Genomic DNA, 15,761 nt, shown 5'->3' on the forward strand with positions numbered 1-15,761 from the left:
CTATACTGCAATACCGCAATATACCGCAAATTAAGTTTTAACTTTTCTATGTGTCTTTGCCCCTTAATGTCTCAATATTTCAGTTACCTTTTATGGCATTGAACTTTGACATGGTGAACCAATCTTGAGTTACACCTGAAGTCGATAAAAGAAAGTTATGTATGTTTCGAAAACTGGTTGACTTATCGGTAAGCTACTGTTGTGCCGTAGGAAAGAAAAACCTATCGATTGATGGACCGTACCACTATGTCAGTGGGGGAGGCGGTCGCCTAAAAATGAAAGGTTGATTATTTTCCATATCGACTATTTATATGACGCATAATTTAAACAAAACACAAAAAAGTACAAATTGCAATTTGCGTAAGTGCTTTGTGACTGTTTATATGACTATTAGGGAACGAAAATCATACCTCATTGACAAGGATCAGTGTGATTTGGCCAGTTTACGACACCGTACACAATACGATCTGAGCAAGTTGAAACGTCCTGTTGTCTACAAACGGCAGTAAGCTTCGGGATGGCAACGTACTTAGTTAGCAGGGATGTTCTTGATATCGAGGTAAGAGAAGCAGTATTTCATTTTTAACTTTTTTTTATTTCAACACTAGAGCACACATTGCAACGTACAGTGCATAACCTGCGTTTTAAGCAGTTTTGCCGCTATTACTCAAGTGAACTAGTACTGCCTTGTTACTTTTCTGTCTTTCATTTATATTAAATTGAATCGTACGTGAATAATAGTTTTGTATATCAGATGTTTGCAGAACGTACATCTTTATTCATGCAGATAAGCAATAAAAAGACATGGTGATTTTTCATTGATAAACTTGCTGTCTTGATACAAAATTAAAACAAACAAACAGCTTTCTATTGAGTGGAATTCAGTTCCACAATTAATTCTGGCTAATAATATTGTTTTTCGACACCGCCGCTAATATCAGTTAATTACACCCACCTCTCAGATCCCCAGCCTCCAAATGTTGGTCTAAATGTGCCGTAACTCATGCATATATATATATATATATATATATATATATATATATATATATATATATATATATATATACACACACACACACACACACATTTGTAAACACATACACACAATATCGTTGTTGCATAACTCGGTACAAATGAGAAATAATTATTCCCACCCCTCCGATCCTCCAGCTCCCAAATGTTGGTCTAAATGTGCCATAACTCATGCACACACACACACACACACACACACATATATATATATATATATATATATATATATATATATATATATATATATATATATATATATATAGACACATACACATACACACAATGTCGTTGTTGCATAACTCGGTACAAATGAGAAATAACTCTGGACATTGAAATGTAAAATTGACAGAGCCAGTAACAGTGTTTATTACATTATGTACGTTCATGTATATAGATTTGTTGAATTTGTTGATTTTGTTGAGTTGCTGTTACTGCTGCGTTTGATTTTGCTTGAATTTAAAATCAACCCCACTTAGCATAGATTGTATTAAGCTATTTCATTATCCTCGTACCAATGAAGTTGAGGGAGGGGGTGGGGGCAATATATAGACAGATACTGGACTTGAATATTGATGTTGAGGAAGGGGGTGAGGGTGGGATCAGTATATAGACAGATACAAGACCATTTGTGCTAGAAAAGGTTCCGATAACCCTGTTGATAGGTCTATTGGAGCCTTGGCTAGTGAAGATGATACAGGACATGAGTGACAAAGTTGTGGAAGGGGGTGGGGACAATATATAGACAGGCACATGATAGGAATAGTTAAGTTGAGGAAGGGGGTGGGGGCAATATGTAGACAGACACAGGACAGGAATACTGAAATTGAGGAATGGGGTGGGGGTAATATATAGACAGACACAGGACAGGAATAAAGAATTTGAGGAAGGGGTCAGAGCAATACATAGACAGACACAGGACAGGAATAATGAAATTGAGGAAGGGGTAGGACAGTATATAACAGACACTGGAATGAGTGCAGATTGATGAGCAGTTCCAAAAAATATATTTTTTAATTTTTCAGAAAAACAGGGTTCCATATAATTTCATGAAAATAAATGGTGTAAAACTCCAGATTGTCATACAAAACATGTTTATAGTTTCAGTTTTAATTGGGACAAACAATGATAGTTAAGTCACTTTTGTCTGCAGTCATCTGATGCCTTCATCTATCCTTTATGCTACCCCATCTTTATTTTGATAAAATCTTACACATATTTTAGACCTTTATTAAAACTGTTACATATGTGTTTATAAACTTATTTCAACCAAATATATCTAAGTTCTACTAAAAATCAATCGATACAAAAATACTTACTGAATCATTTTAATAAGAGAGATATAACTCAGTAATCCTTTTCAACTATTGATTATGCAATAAAATAAAATACTAGGAGCATATTGAAAAATAACATAAGGGTAAATCTCATCCACAGTTCGCATTTCTTCTGATTACGTTGACTTTCCTTTTAACACACACACACATTATTTATGTGAATCGAGTTTTCTTTTATATTTTGGATGTTATAACATTTAAAATTTTAGAGTTTCTGATAAAGTTCCGTGCTGGAATTTAGTTGAAGCATTTCAAACAAAACCTGCCTTGAAGAAGATACAAGGAACTTGTATGTCAATATCTGTTAAAATTCTATTCGGTCTTATGTGAATTGACTTGAATGTAATCTATACGGTTTTAATGCATACTAAGGTCCTCAGTTCTAGCCATTATTTGTAATACTTAAATACATAAAATTGAAGTCATGCATAAAATTAGCATCTTTCTTTTTTCAGTTTAAAAATTATGCAAATAATACAAACAGGTTGTAAAATGTTTTTGTTTCAAATGGTTTACTTTTATTGACATTTGATTCTGTAAGGAACCATTCTGGTACAGTGTATAGGAGAATTTGAAATATGTGGAACAACAAATCAACATTATTTTTAAATCATTCTTTGTCATGTCTATGTATACATTGTTTTGAGTAGAGGATGAAATTCATATGGGTATAATCTTGCTGCAACACCATGTAAGTTAAATAAATTAAATACATCATTTTCCAAAGAAGAAACATGAACACCATTGTTTATCAGAATCAAATAATTTTAGACATGAAATAATTTCACTGAATGTATGTTAGTAAATCAAGTTTCACACAATAATGCAGATGACAGACCATGTGCAAAATATCTGAGGGATAACTTTGCCAATGCACTGGTTGATTGGAAATATTAAAATACGTAGATAAATTTTGTTGGATTGGCAGATTAAGACCTACTGTGTTAATGATGATTATCTATTCTTTAAATGTAGAAATCAAAATTCATAAATTTTCCAATCCTTTACAGTCGACCGGTCACCTAATGTCATAAACATTTATCTAGATCTTTCTTCTGTCAGGTATGAATGATTTTGCATCCAGTATATGAATAATTTGAATTAAAACTTCCATAAAGGCAGACCACTGCTCAGGAACATAAGGAATAACAGAAACTGGAACACTAGAAAAAGTTATACCCTCTGACAGTTCTGTGTCAAAAACATACAGGTTTGCCCATTTGTTCATGTGTTATTCATTACGGCCTCAATAACTTGGACTTAAGTGGATGCACATGTATCTCAATAAGAGCAACTCAGCTATGCAAAACATATTATCAGCAAGCCATTCACATTTGATAATTTATGTCAGTGCATATCTAGAGAAGTAATTCAGTTGTACTGAAACTACTAACTAGGTTATCATTTTCATGACACTTAGTACCTCATGTATTTTCATTTATTCATCCGTTACATCCACAACATCTTGGACGAATGTAGCTACATTTATGAAAGTTACTTTAAGGGGTACATTTCAATGAGAGTAATCCAACCATTTAAAAACAGGCAGTTGTGACCTAATTTGTGCCATTTAGTGACTTTTAGCTATTTTGATATACAAAGACACTTTCACCTGAACTTGTGAACATTGGCTTGTGGATGCATTGCAAGGAGGATTATACAGTTGTTCCCAGACTAGGTCACTATGACCTGTTACCAAAATGTTTTGCTTGAATGACTTTTTCTTGTTGACTATTTATTTATGACACACTTAATATTTTTAACCTGTTATCACCAACAATCATAAAACATCAATATGTAATGCATCTCAGTGAGAGTAACTCAACCATATAAAAACTAGGCAGTTGTGACCTGATTTAATGTTTTCGTCAAGATACAGCTTTAAACCTAGTGTCTGGTACTTTTTGGCAGAGATTCAGATATATATATATATATATATATATATATATATATATATATATATATATATATATATATATATATATATATATATGTGTGTGTGTGTGTGTGTGTGTGTGTGTGTATATATGTATGTATTCATTTATTCATGTGATTGAATCAGTAATTCTGCTGTCACCATGAATGCAGTTTACTCTTTGCTTGCTAGGAATTCATAGTTTTCTTTTCACTATCTGCTCAGCTGGATCAACTACCTGGAAACATTAGGCTACATGCAACCTATATGAATTATGGTGAGGTAAGCATGTTTTCAGAAAGGCCTATAGACAGATCCATCATATGGGCAGTTGATACAGCTGACCGACTGGGGCACCAAGCAAGGGGGTGTCATTTATTTTGCAGTGTTTTGTGGTATTTGTTACTGAGTGGTGTGCTGAAATCAATGCTTGCCTGTGGTGCCATTTCTTCCAGTGTAAATGGCCCTGCCTATAGGTGGTTATAACGTGGACCAGTTGATAGAGTTTTGATCCACATTGCTTTAAGTATGCATACACATCATTGTTTAATTAATAGATCTCAATTAAGTCTTCCAGCTTATGACCAAGGGCTGCCCCTGTGTCTTTCTGGGGTATTGATCAAGATATCTCCTTCAGAACTCCATATGTTGTGTTTTAACACTAGCCAATAATCACTATTTCCAATCCTCAAACAACTGCAAGACTTGGAACTCAGGAGTCTCATTCTGTTCCCCAACTAACCTCACTCCAAGGGTGTGGATCAAAATTATAAAACCCCTATACTGCCATAAAGGTTACTCCTACCCTTATCCAACCTCTTCCCCGAGGATTCATTAAAGTCACTGTCTTGCATGGTACAGAATGGGTTGTGAGACATGACATACACACTCCAACATGCAAGGAAAGGTTGAATCACAGCCTTTTCTTTGAAAAATTATTAACTCCCAAACCAGAAATCATTTAAAAGCAAAGGAGGTGATGATGGATTTCACTACAGAAAGTTCTGTTGCTATCAGTGTATGGATATCCCTCAGTGAACATAAATGTTAGCATGATGATGATCTTGTATAAGCAGTAGTAATGCTGCAGTTCAGGGCATATATATATATATCAGGGTGATTCATATCTGTAATACTGGATAATGTCATTGTATAATGAATCAGCAAGGTCAGAGAGGTTCAAGCTGCACTCTTGTCTCCTTAAAATAAATCCTACTGTGTAATCATGTAACATGTTGACCAGATCAGTTATGATTGAAGGGTACCTCCGCCATTATAATTATCTGGTCAGCATCATTAATTGTTTGCTTTCATTAAGATATGTATAGGTTTCATTTTTAAAATTTATAGAATTTAAATACTTAGATATACCGGTATATAATAGCCCACCACCACCACCACCATGAAGGGATTTTATCAAGCAGTGGTGTGGCAAATTCCCCTAAGTGTTAGTTGCATTTACTGCAAACACAACTCACACACCCTGTTACATTATATTGTTTTGGCTGTCATAGGGCATATTTGAAAATGTGCATAGTTTTACGACATTTGCACTAATATTTGTAAACAAAACACCCAAACAAGTGAAAATCACTAAATGTTTTTTTTTCAAGCCCAGGCTTTTATTTCTTCATAAAATTCATCCTATATTCAGACATATTTCATTTTTTCCCCAAATTTAGGAAGAAATTTCCCCACTCCATTTTCAGTTCTTGAATTTTTATTTTTTTCTTGCATTATTACAAAGCTGAAACTGAAGTCTACTTCTTGAATATTTCACAAATGTAATTTGCATTTCTGGAATTAACTATGAAACACAAAGATCAGAAAAAATAGGTCATTTGGATCTCAAAATATAGACATGAATTTTCAACATTTTTATATTTGTCAATGTGACCCCCTACCCTATCCCCATAACCTTAACTCAAGAGATTTTTGTTGTATCTACCTGTTAAATTAGGTTGAAATTTTGTCCTTTTTTGCATTTAATTCTGCATTATTAATAATGTAGACAGTTCTTTTTCAGTGGAGTAATGAATTAAATATTTTTAATTTTCAGAATATTCTGGTCCTTAACCCAAAGGTCAATAAACATGCCAGTTTGGTATCCAGTTCAGCAACAAAGATAAACAAGAAACATTGGAAGCGAAATGATACCAAAGGGTGCTCAGTAAGAACAACTATCCTTAAATTAAGTAGTCTACTAAGATTAATTTATTTATCATTTATGAAGCCATTTATAGTCAGATTAATAATATGCTTTATGAGAGGTATTTATCTTATTTTCTTTCTTCTTCTCTCTATTCAGTTATGATTAAAAATTGTGTCCTGTGTTTAGCTCTGCTGGTCAGAGGCCAGATGGGATGACATGTTGTCTGTTGTTTGCTATCATTCCTTCCAAGTTACTGTTTGGATTGCAGTGAAACATCACACCTGTTCATCCCAAGGTTTAGTTGGTCCCACATAAAAATGGTGCCGCTCAGAGATCCAATATGGCCACCAGTATCCATCATGGAAATTTTCCCTTCAATGGTAAATCACTACTTGAATCAATAATCATATCATGGGGATTTACTGAAACACCTTTTATCATGTGTATTGGTTCCAATTGAAGATGGTGCTGACCTGGAATCCAGTATAGCTGGCATGAAAATTATTTCTTGCCACTCATCACTGATCTAATTAACAATATGGCCAGCATATTTAGAATCAACAAGGGGTTTTCACGCTAAAACATTCTAATAATATCTAGTTGCACTTGATTTACCGTATATACTCGCGTGTAAGCCAAATAATTTAGGAAAAATATAAAGGCCTTGAAAATGGGGTGGGTGGGTCGGCTTATCCTCGGGCCAATGTCTAAACTTGACAGTTTTTAGGTCTTTTTGTTGACTACTGTAATGACTGTAAATCTTGGGACATGAAACAATAATTTTTTCCATGTCCTCAGACATAGGCATGTAAAAAAAAGTAACTTTCAGTGACCCGACAATTATTAAACTGTTATAAAGTACTATGATTGATTTTGTCATTATTTTGCATGTGCATATTTTCTTATTTCTCCAACATGAAGTTAAATAAAGGTAAATGCAGACTTCATAATTCGTGGGCCAATTGAGTTTACCAGGGATACCATGCTGAACTATAATGTACAGTACTTACACAGTGCAAAGCGTGCATTGCATTACTTAAATCATTACTTATTCCCAAACATAGATGCAGATGTTGCTTTATTCATTGTTTCAACCAAATTGCATTCTTCCAGATAACATTTCAGCTAGTCCTTAATAGCTGTTTCCTTTACATTGGATCATGCGCTTATGAGTTACTAATTTTCAATGATATAAGCGATCCTACAAATTGAGGTAATATTTTTTAAAAGGTATGCACATTTATTTGTACAAGGCACATAACCATTATAATTTACATGTTCATGAAGAATGGTAACAATAAAGGCTAAAATTCTCAGAGATCAACTAAGATCAATATCAATCAATTTTAATTTTGTGGTTTGGCTGAACAAACATCATAACTTTCCACACAATGGAAAGCTTGATGTTTCAGTGTCTCCTATGTTGATAGTCAGCGAATTTGTCTTTTGTTTTGCAATGGCATGTACAGGCCAGTTAATCATTAAAACCCAGAAACTGGCTTGTGATAAGAGGGAATTTCGACCGGTAACTATACCAGTTTAACATTGGAGTATATGGTATAAAAATGCCAGGTGTTCACTCATGAAAGTTTCTTTCATGGGAATGGAGCTATAGCATATGCAGTTACAGCATTCATAGTGATCATTCTTGGGATTGAAATTAATTGTGGACGATTGTATTGTTGTGGTTTATCTTTTTGTTCTGGTTTATTTATTTTTTTATTATTGTAGAGGTAAAAATAATCATTAATTTACGTGCATAATGTTCAAACTTAACATTCTATTTAGTGAAGACGCGAATGCTTTATACCAAAATAATTATTTCGTCACAACAATAATTCACAGGTGATTCAACAGAATATGTAGGACTTTTCTTGTTTAGAAAAAATGAAAATCAAAGACATCATGTAATAATCATGAGTTCTCTATAAAAATCGGAAGATATTATGAAATTGGGTGGTAGGCGTGGAGCAACCCAAAAAATTGGTAGTTTTTTTTACTCCTCCCGGCATGAAAGTTGACAGGTGTGGTGTAAGGTCACTTACAACAAAGCAAACTAGAACTCAGCTTTTACAGTATTAGTATAATTTTTGAAGCATTATTTCCGAAACTTTATAAGAAAACAGAAAATTAAATAAATTACTTTTAAATAAGTTTATGCCATTTCTTTTTAATAATCATGAATGCCAACCGCGAGTTAAGTATACGTGTAATTTTTTAAATACAATATTGTCTAAATAAATGCATTTAAAACTTACCTCATGCATCTTGAGATGCCTTGGAGTTGTAAGTCGGCTTATATGCAGGTCATGCACTTTTTAGTGTTTATACCTGTTCAGTTTGGGGGTCGACTTGAACGTGAACGGGCTTATACGCAAGTATATATGGTAAAAATTGAGGGTCATGGACTCGTGGTTTAAAAAATGGGAGTTCCCGACCAAGTCACAGAGCCCCTGCCCCAGTGTAAGAATTATATTTTATACAATTCTTCAGTTTAGCGTAATTTTTTACATGCAATAAACACTCTCAATCTTTGCTGCCCTGGTATGGTCCTTTTATGCCTCATCATCAGCTTTTGTTTAAAGAAAATTATTAGTGTTGCCATCTTCTCCTGAGCAGCCCTTCCTGCCGCAGCATATGTATATCTTGATTCATGTCATTTTGGATAATTGTATAAAGCTTCAAATTAGTACTTCCATACAAAAGTAGTTGTTCTTTTTTCTCATTCTGCACACAAGGAACAAACAGCATTTGTATCTCTGATATCATTCTCTTTCTTAGCAAAGGGACTTTCTCTGCCCAATCTGACCACCATTTTCTATCATATCATTTACATTAGCAGTTTCATTCTAAGTTGACTTCTTTTACATATTAGGCATTTTAGTTGCTGGATATTTTCAAGAAAACTTTGCAAAGAAGGCAGACTTGTGACGACTCCAAATCTTCTTGTTGCTGTAGGGTTTAACGCTATTTTTCAGCACAAGATAAGCTATACATGGCGGCCAGGTGGAGGATGAACCCGGGAAAACCCCGGAAAGAACCACTGACCCACAAGAAGCTACTGGCAAGCTTTCTCACATACACACATTGGCCAAACCTGAGATTCAAACCCACGCAGACAGAGGTGAGATGGTAATGATCCGTAATGGTGAGTGCTTTCGGCCACTTGAGGCTCCCAATGACTCCAAAGATAATTGAAAGCAATCCTCTTCTAAATGATTGGGAATATACGGGTATACCAATGTCATAGTGAACTTAATTAATGATGACTGATCAATCACTAGTGGTCGGTTTACTGCCAGCAAATTTAATTTTTATAATCAAAACAAAACTGACATGATTAAATCAAAGGTAAATTTACAACACTCTCAACGAAGCAGACCCAAAGACTTCTGTTATTTTTTTAATCAAATAATCGTTTTTTTTAATCTATTTTATTGCAATATGCAGTGTGAAGGGGTGCAGATTCAACGCAAATTTATTTTGTTTCTTAGTTCACAACAATTCTTTAATTGGTACTTCTTTTTTTGTTAAGTGTTGTCGCAAGTATGAATTAACAGCTTTTTTAAAATTGATATTTGTATTTTAATGTGTTATTGAGAAAACATGTTTTTTAATATGATATGCTATTAGACTTTGATTGGTTAATTATTGCAAATGTAATTGCACTGTTATTGCAAATGTAATTGCACTAACCATCATTTTCAGCAATAAAGCAGGCAAAATAACAACACTTAATTTGACCAATTTTTTTAATTTGATTTCTGTGGTAAAGAAATAAGAGCCTATTTTTGCCTTCTCTGTAAGACAAAATGGGATCTGCTTTTGTGTTACAATCAGGTTTGTGCGTCGTCTGATAAAAATGAGGGAGCAATGTACATGTTTGCGTATGTGCAGTTAGTTTGATAGGAGTAGGCATTAGATGAACACTATTTATCTTGGGTTCAGACGAGACAAAATAAGGTTTCTTTTGCATGCACAACAACCACTGTCTGGCTGTTAATAATAATAATAATGATAACAATAATACTTTGATATAAGAAACTCAGTTGCAATCATTTTCTCCCCTGCAGCCCTCAGGATAAACCATTGTAAATACAAAAAATATAATAAGGTTAAGTACATCCAGTGAAGACCATTTTCCAAATCAGATAAAATATCTTCAACAACGAATGTTTGAAGCATCTGTACAATATAGCTTTTTGCATTGTATCACATATAATCATACTAATTTCTTTGTTCAGGATGCAATCAGGATGTTGTTCACTTACTGGGAAATAGGCAAACTGAATTTCGTCAATATTTTAATTTACATGTATAAGCATGATCAATTAGTGTACTCTATTTTTCACTGACTTGTGTAAGAGTGGTAAGAAGTTAACATAAACTATTAAGATTCACTGAGGCATGGCAGTCTGAATAATCTCTTTTTGGGTCACCCTTCACAATAAAGTCTGAATCATGACCTAGTTTCTTTTCTTTTGTTGCCTTGAATGGCACATTTAAGACATTGTTGGCTTTGTAATGCTGAGTAAATGGGAACTAAGTGCCTTTTCCAGGGACACACCAAGGCAGCAGAACCAAGCTGGCCAGGGGTGGGTGGGGAGGGTATTGAACCAGTGTTACTCTGATTACCCAATCAGATGCTTTGCCAACCAAGCTACAACTCCCTCCTGATATATCTACATCAAGTTCAGTTTCATACTTCCAAGAGACAGGTGCATCATGTGGTCTGTACACACATGTGATGACCCATGTGAGCTTTGTAGTGAGGGCAGGATGCAGAGACCTAGAATTTTATTTTGCTATAGAATTTTTATTTTCATTTACTTCAGGATAATTTTTATTGTTCAGCTGATAAATTGGATAAAATTAGTTAATTTTGTGTACAAAATTAGAGCAAGAATATTTTTTCAAGCTATTTGGAGGCTGAGATTTTTTGGTCAAGTTTATCCAAGCTTCCCCCACCCCACCCTGCCTATTAATTGGTAAATCCATCATATGTCAGTATTTGGATTGATGTGGTTACAGACTCATTTGTATCCATATTTGCCTAACGCTGACTGATCTCAAGTTAATTTCTTTGTTCATAAAAAGTCTGAGCTTCTTTCTATCTTAACAATTAAACCCCTCCTTCTTGATCAGTAGTTTATCCTCTGTCTTTTCTTTTGCTTTCGTATTCCCCTGTCTTGAGCTATTTGTTTTGTAATAATTATTTGCTATGTGAGATCCAGTTGTTTGGTAATTTGATAACACCACTGACCACTCACCATACTCGCCTGCTTGTGTTGCAGTGCAGTAAAGCACCAAACCCAAACCCTCATGAGGTGGTGTCACCTGGAGCTTCCAAAAGTGATCTTTTGGCAGTCATGAACTCTTGCTAGAGTTCTTTTTGCTAGTTCGGCCTTTCTGATGCCCAGTTATAAAATTGCAAAATGACTTAATTGAATCCAAATTGCAGGTATTGAAAAAAAAATGTAAAGTATCTTTTTATAAAATATCTAACTCATTCATGAGATTAGCCACTTGCTACCTGCTATCTTAGCTTGAAAATTAACTGCCTATCATGGTTGTTTTCATTCGGTACATATCAGTGTAAGTAATTAGATTGATTTTTGGTTTTTTTTGTCAAAGGAGTTTATGTATGAGCATGAAAACAAATGTCACTTGAAATGGTCTTCCCTTTGTACAGGTGCAAAACAAAATGTGATTCAGCATAACATGAACCTGTATATCCTTATCAAAACAAATGTAAATATCACCTGTACTACCTGCAGACAGGTGAGTTTGATTGATCTTTTCAATCCATTCAGGTATATGGCTCAGACTTTTACCTAGTATATTTACCCTGTGTATGGAGATAACCAGTACATTGTTGGACCAAGAGATTGTTATTTAATTTAAGCAGAGTCAGGTTTTGAACTAATGGCCTGGTTACGGTATACCATTAAGTTAAGCTAAGTCAGGTCTTGAACTAGTGGCCTGATTACTATGGAGTGGGACTACTGCCAGAAATTATATGCATGCATTTTCCATTTGTACAGTATTTGCTGTATATTTTTTTTCTGCATTATTCTATTTTGTTTTCCATTTTCATTGTGTGCTATATGTAAATTCAAGATAGCATGCATTTTTAGATTAATGCCAGTAGTTGTTTCTAAATTTGATATTCATGATATTGGAATACTGCCATTCATATCTTCCAAGTCCATGAGCATATTTTCAGTATTTCACATGTCTGCATTCTGCATTATTTCATTTCTAAGTCTCTTTCTTGCAATCTGACATTTTTTTTATTACATATTAATTTTGATAATGGTAAAAAACAAAATACATAACATTGTAGAAGTTACACTATAGCACAGTGAATGTTGCAGCTACTGTGTTATATAATACAAGTTTGATTATTGTAATCAATGTCATCTGTTATAAGGGGGCATAAATTAACCATTATGCCCCTTAGGACAAACAGATGGAGTGGTTAGATTAATCACTTAATATGCTTAGAAGATTCTAAGCATATAATAAATAGCCTTAATCTACCAACAAACATTGCTTAATTTGACCTATCTATGAGAGAGAGAGAGAGAGAGAGAGAGAGAGCACTCATTTTAAATTATTTATTGTTCTAGAAAGCTTAGTCCAACTATATTGGGAAAATGGCATATACATCTCATAGCAGGCTGATTGGGAATCAGGGATTTTTCATTGCAATCGAACCAAATTGGATAATCATCAGATATTTCATACTCATTTATAAGGGGCCCTGAGTGGTATAAAGCGCTCTCCATTATGGATCACTGCCGTCTCACCTCTGTTTGCATGGGTTCGAGTCTCAGATTCAGCCAATGTGGATATGTGAGAAAGCTTGCCAGTAGTGTCTCATGGGTCGGTGGTTCTTTCCTTGGTTTTCCCGGTTTCTTCCTCCACCATTAATACCGGCTACCATGTATAGCCTATCATGTGCTGAAAAATGGCGTTAAACCCTACAACAACAACAACAGCAACTCATTTATAACATGTAGGGCTGTCCTTATCAGCTGGGAGCTGGGTGACTTACCTGGTTATTTTTTCTTTACACATGGCTACTTTTATATAAAAAACTATTCCCATAGAGGGATGACCCCAACCCCTGCCTACTTTAGCAGCTCAACTTTGTATATAATGGAAGGCCCTGAACCTGACCTAGAACACACTTATAGTCAGGGGAATTAATGAATTGCTCTTTCTGTCCATCTGCTTGTTCTGTTTATAATTATATATCTCATTCTAAATTACTACTGTAAATCAATGCAAATTATTTCACATGCTGTTGGTACCTGCATTGCAAATACATCTAAGAATGTTATAGGTTTTTTACTCTTATATATACATATATATATATATATATATATATATATATATATATATATATATATATATATATATATATATATATATAATAGAACACATAGGAATTTGTGTTACCAATCTAATGAGGTTGTACAAAAACCTGCTTAGTACATTATTTTACTTTATTTAAGTTTTTTTTATGGAATTTTGATGCATGTCATGTAAATTACAATTATAACACAGAAATGGTGTTTTGGTTTTATTAGCTGCTATTTTGTGATAAGTAGTTATACCTATCTGCAACATTGCAAACGCCATTTTGTTTCCTTCCCAGCCCCACCCCAACCTTCTTTTTCAAGCTTTTAGTTAAAAAATATTGTTTGTTATACTGTATTTGTTTTGTTTTGGGGTTTTTTAAACACATTTATGGAACACACAGATGACATTTGCTTAAGACTATTTCTCTTTATGCATATAGATGACCTGATTAAACCTTCTTGTGTATTTTTTTTTTTAACTGACACTTGGCACTTTTAGGACTAACACAGATTCAGTGGTCACACTTACAATGGCATTTCTCTTGTTCTTGCTGGAGGCATCAGCAAGTTTTTGCATTGGCTTAGTTACTGAGATACTGTTGTATATACGACCTTTGAAAGATACTTCTCACCCTGGGCAAATGTAAGTTGCAGTAACCTACTTTTCATGCTGTGGCAGTTAGATTAAGTGTTTGCATTTAGCTCTCAAAGCCACTTCTAATTATCCATATCACACAGCAGAATTATCATCACCATTTCTCTTTCGCATTATAGTTATGAAATTTAGCAGGTTTACAAATGTTTAGGCATTCCATGTTCACATTCTGATTAAAATCAGATCTCCACTACCCTACATGAAGATCTGATGGTGACCGCTTAGGTAACATTTGAATTAGCCAATGGAAATGCAGCTTTCAAAAATCTGAAAGTGAATCAAATCATTCAGTACACATTCATGCTTTTCATCTGCACTGCTCAATCTGCAGACACAAAGATATTAGACTTTATCTGATTGGCTGATAAAATTAGTGATTATGGTAATAACATAGGTTACCAGAACATGACCCCAAAGTGGTCACTGTCAGATCTTCATGTATAACGGTGGAGATCTGATTTTAATCAGAGTTTTTCCATGTTCACCTTATTTCATATTGGACAGTACTAGTGACCATGGGCAAATGTAGAAGCCAGTGACCTCTATTTCATGTTTTAGTTATTATGTTAAGTTTTTGCATTTATCTCATTTCCTGTTAAACTGGTATTTACAGTCAATTTATGTTAGGAATACTGAACACTTCAGTGACCTACTTTTAAGGTCATAGTGATCTACTTATTTTTAACAGTAGGTTGATGGTGACCATTCAAGGATTTCAGCTTATGCTTCAGCAGAGCATGGGAAGACAGTACCATTTTAATTCCTTGGTTTTTGATTGACAACCTTGTTCATTACAATAATGCAGGAACCTTTTGGATGAGCCTGGGCAAATTAAATTTGATAGGCATGTTAATATGCTTAACGAGATCAAGTGACTAGACTTTCTTGAATGTTTTATCAGTCTTCCTTTCTTACATGTGGGACATGTACATTTGGGCTGCATTGTGTCATGGAAGCACCTTTTTACAAACACAAATCTAATTTTTGCATTTTGTCTATGTGGAGTGTACAGAGGAATACTTTTAAGACATTTATTAGGCATAATGTGGGTTACTTGAAATGCAAAAGCAGTCTTTAATTATCAGTTCAGCATCACAGTACGAATCTGTTTTTTTTTTTTTCTTTTCTTCAAAGAATTGTGAATTTGATAATTTTGCGGAGGAAATGGACAAGGCTTCAGGAGTAAATTACTAAAATTGGAAAATCTGCATTATTTTCAAAATATGTACTTATGGATTGGAGCATTTGAAACCAACTTGATCTGGGCCCGTTCTTTGCCACTTATAATCATCCTCCAGCAAAT

General features: G+C 34.2%; 1 protein-coding gene across 1 annotated transcript in view; it reads left to right on the top strand.

The window, feature by feature from the left end:
- The first annotated feature begins 263 nt into the window (after window positions 1-263).
- Window positions 264-15,761, top strand: part of LOC149807703 (dihydropyrimidine dehydrogenase [NADP(+)]-like) — a 95,889-nt gene continuing 80,391 nt past the window's right edge. Inside the window, exons 1-2 of the mRNA XM_089969529.1 lie at window positions 264-559; window positions 6,341-6,451. Coding sequence (XP_089825655.1) covers window positions 518-559; window positions 6,341-6,451 — 153 coding nt within the window. The 5' untranslated portion in view covers window positions 264-517. The remainder of the gene's footprint in view (window positions 560-6,340; window positions 6,452-15,761) is intronic.

The sequence above is a fragment of the Sinohyriopsis cumingii genome, chromosome 1, assembly GCF_028554795.1.
Source record: "Sinohyriopsis cumingii isolate HCF-2022 chromosome 1, ASM2855479v2, whole genome shotgun sequence".
Taxonomy (NCBI): Eukaryota; Metazoa; Mollusca; class Bivalvia; order Unionida; family Unionidae; genus Sinohyriopsis; species Sinohyriopsis cumingii.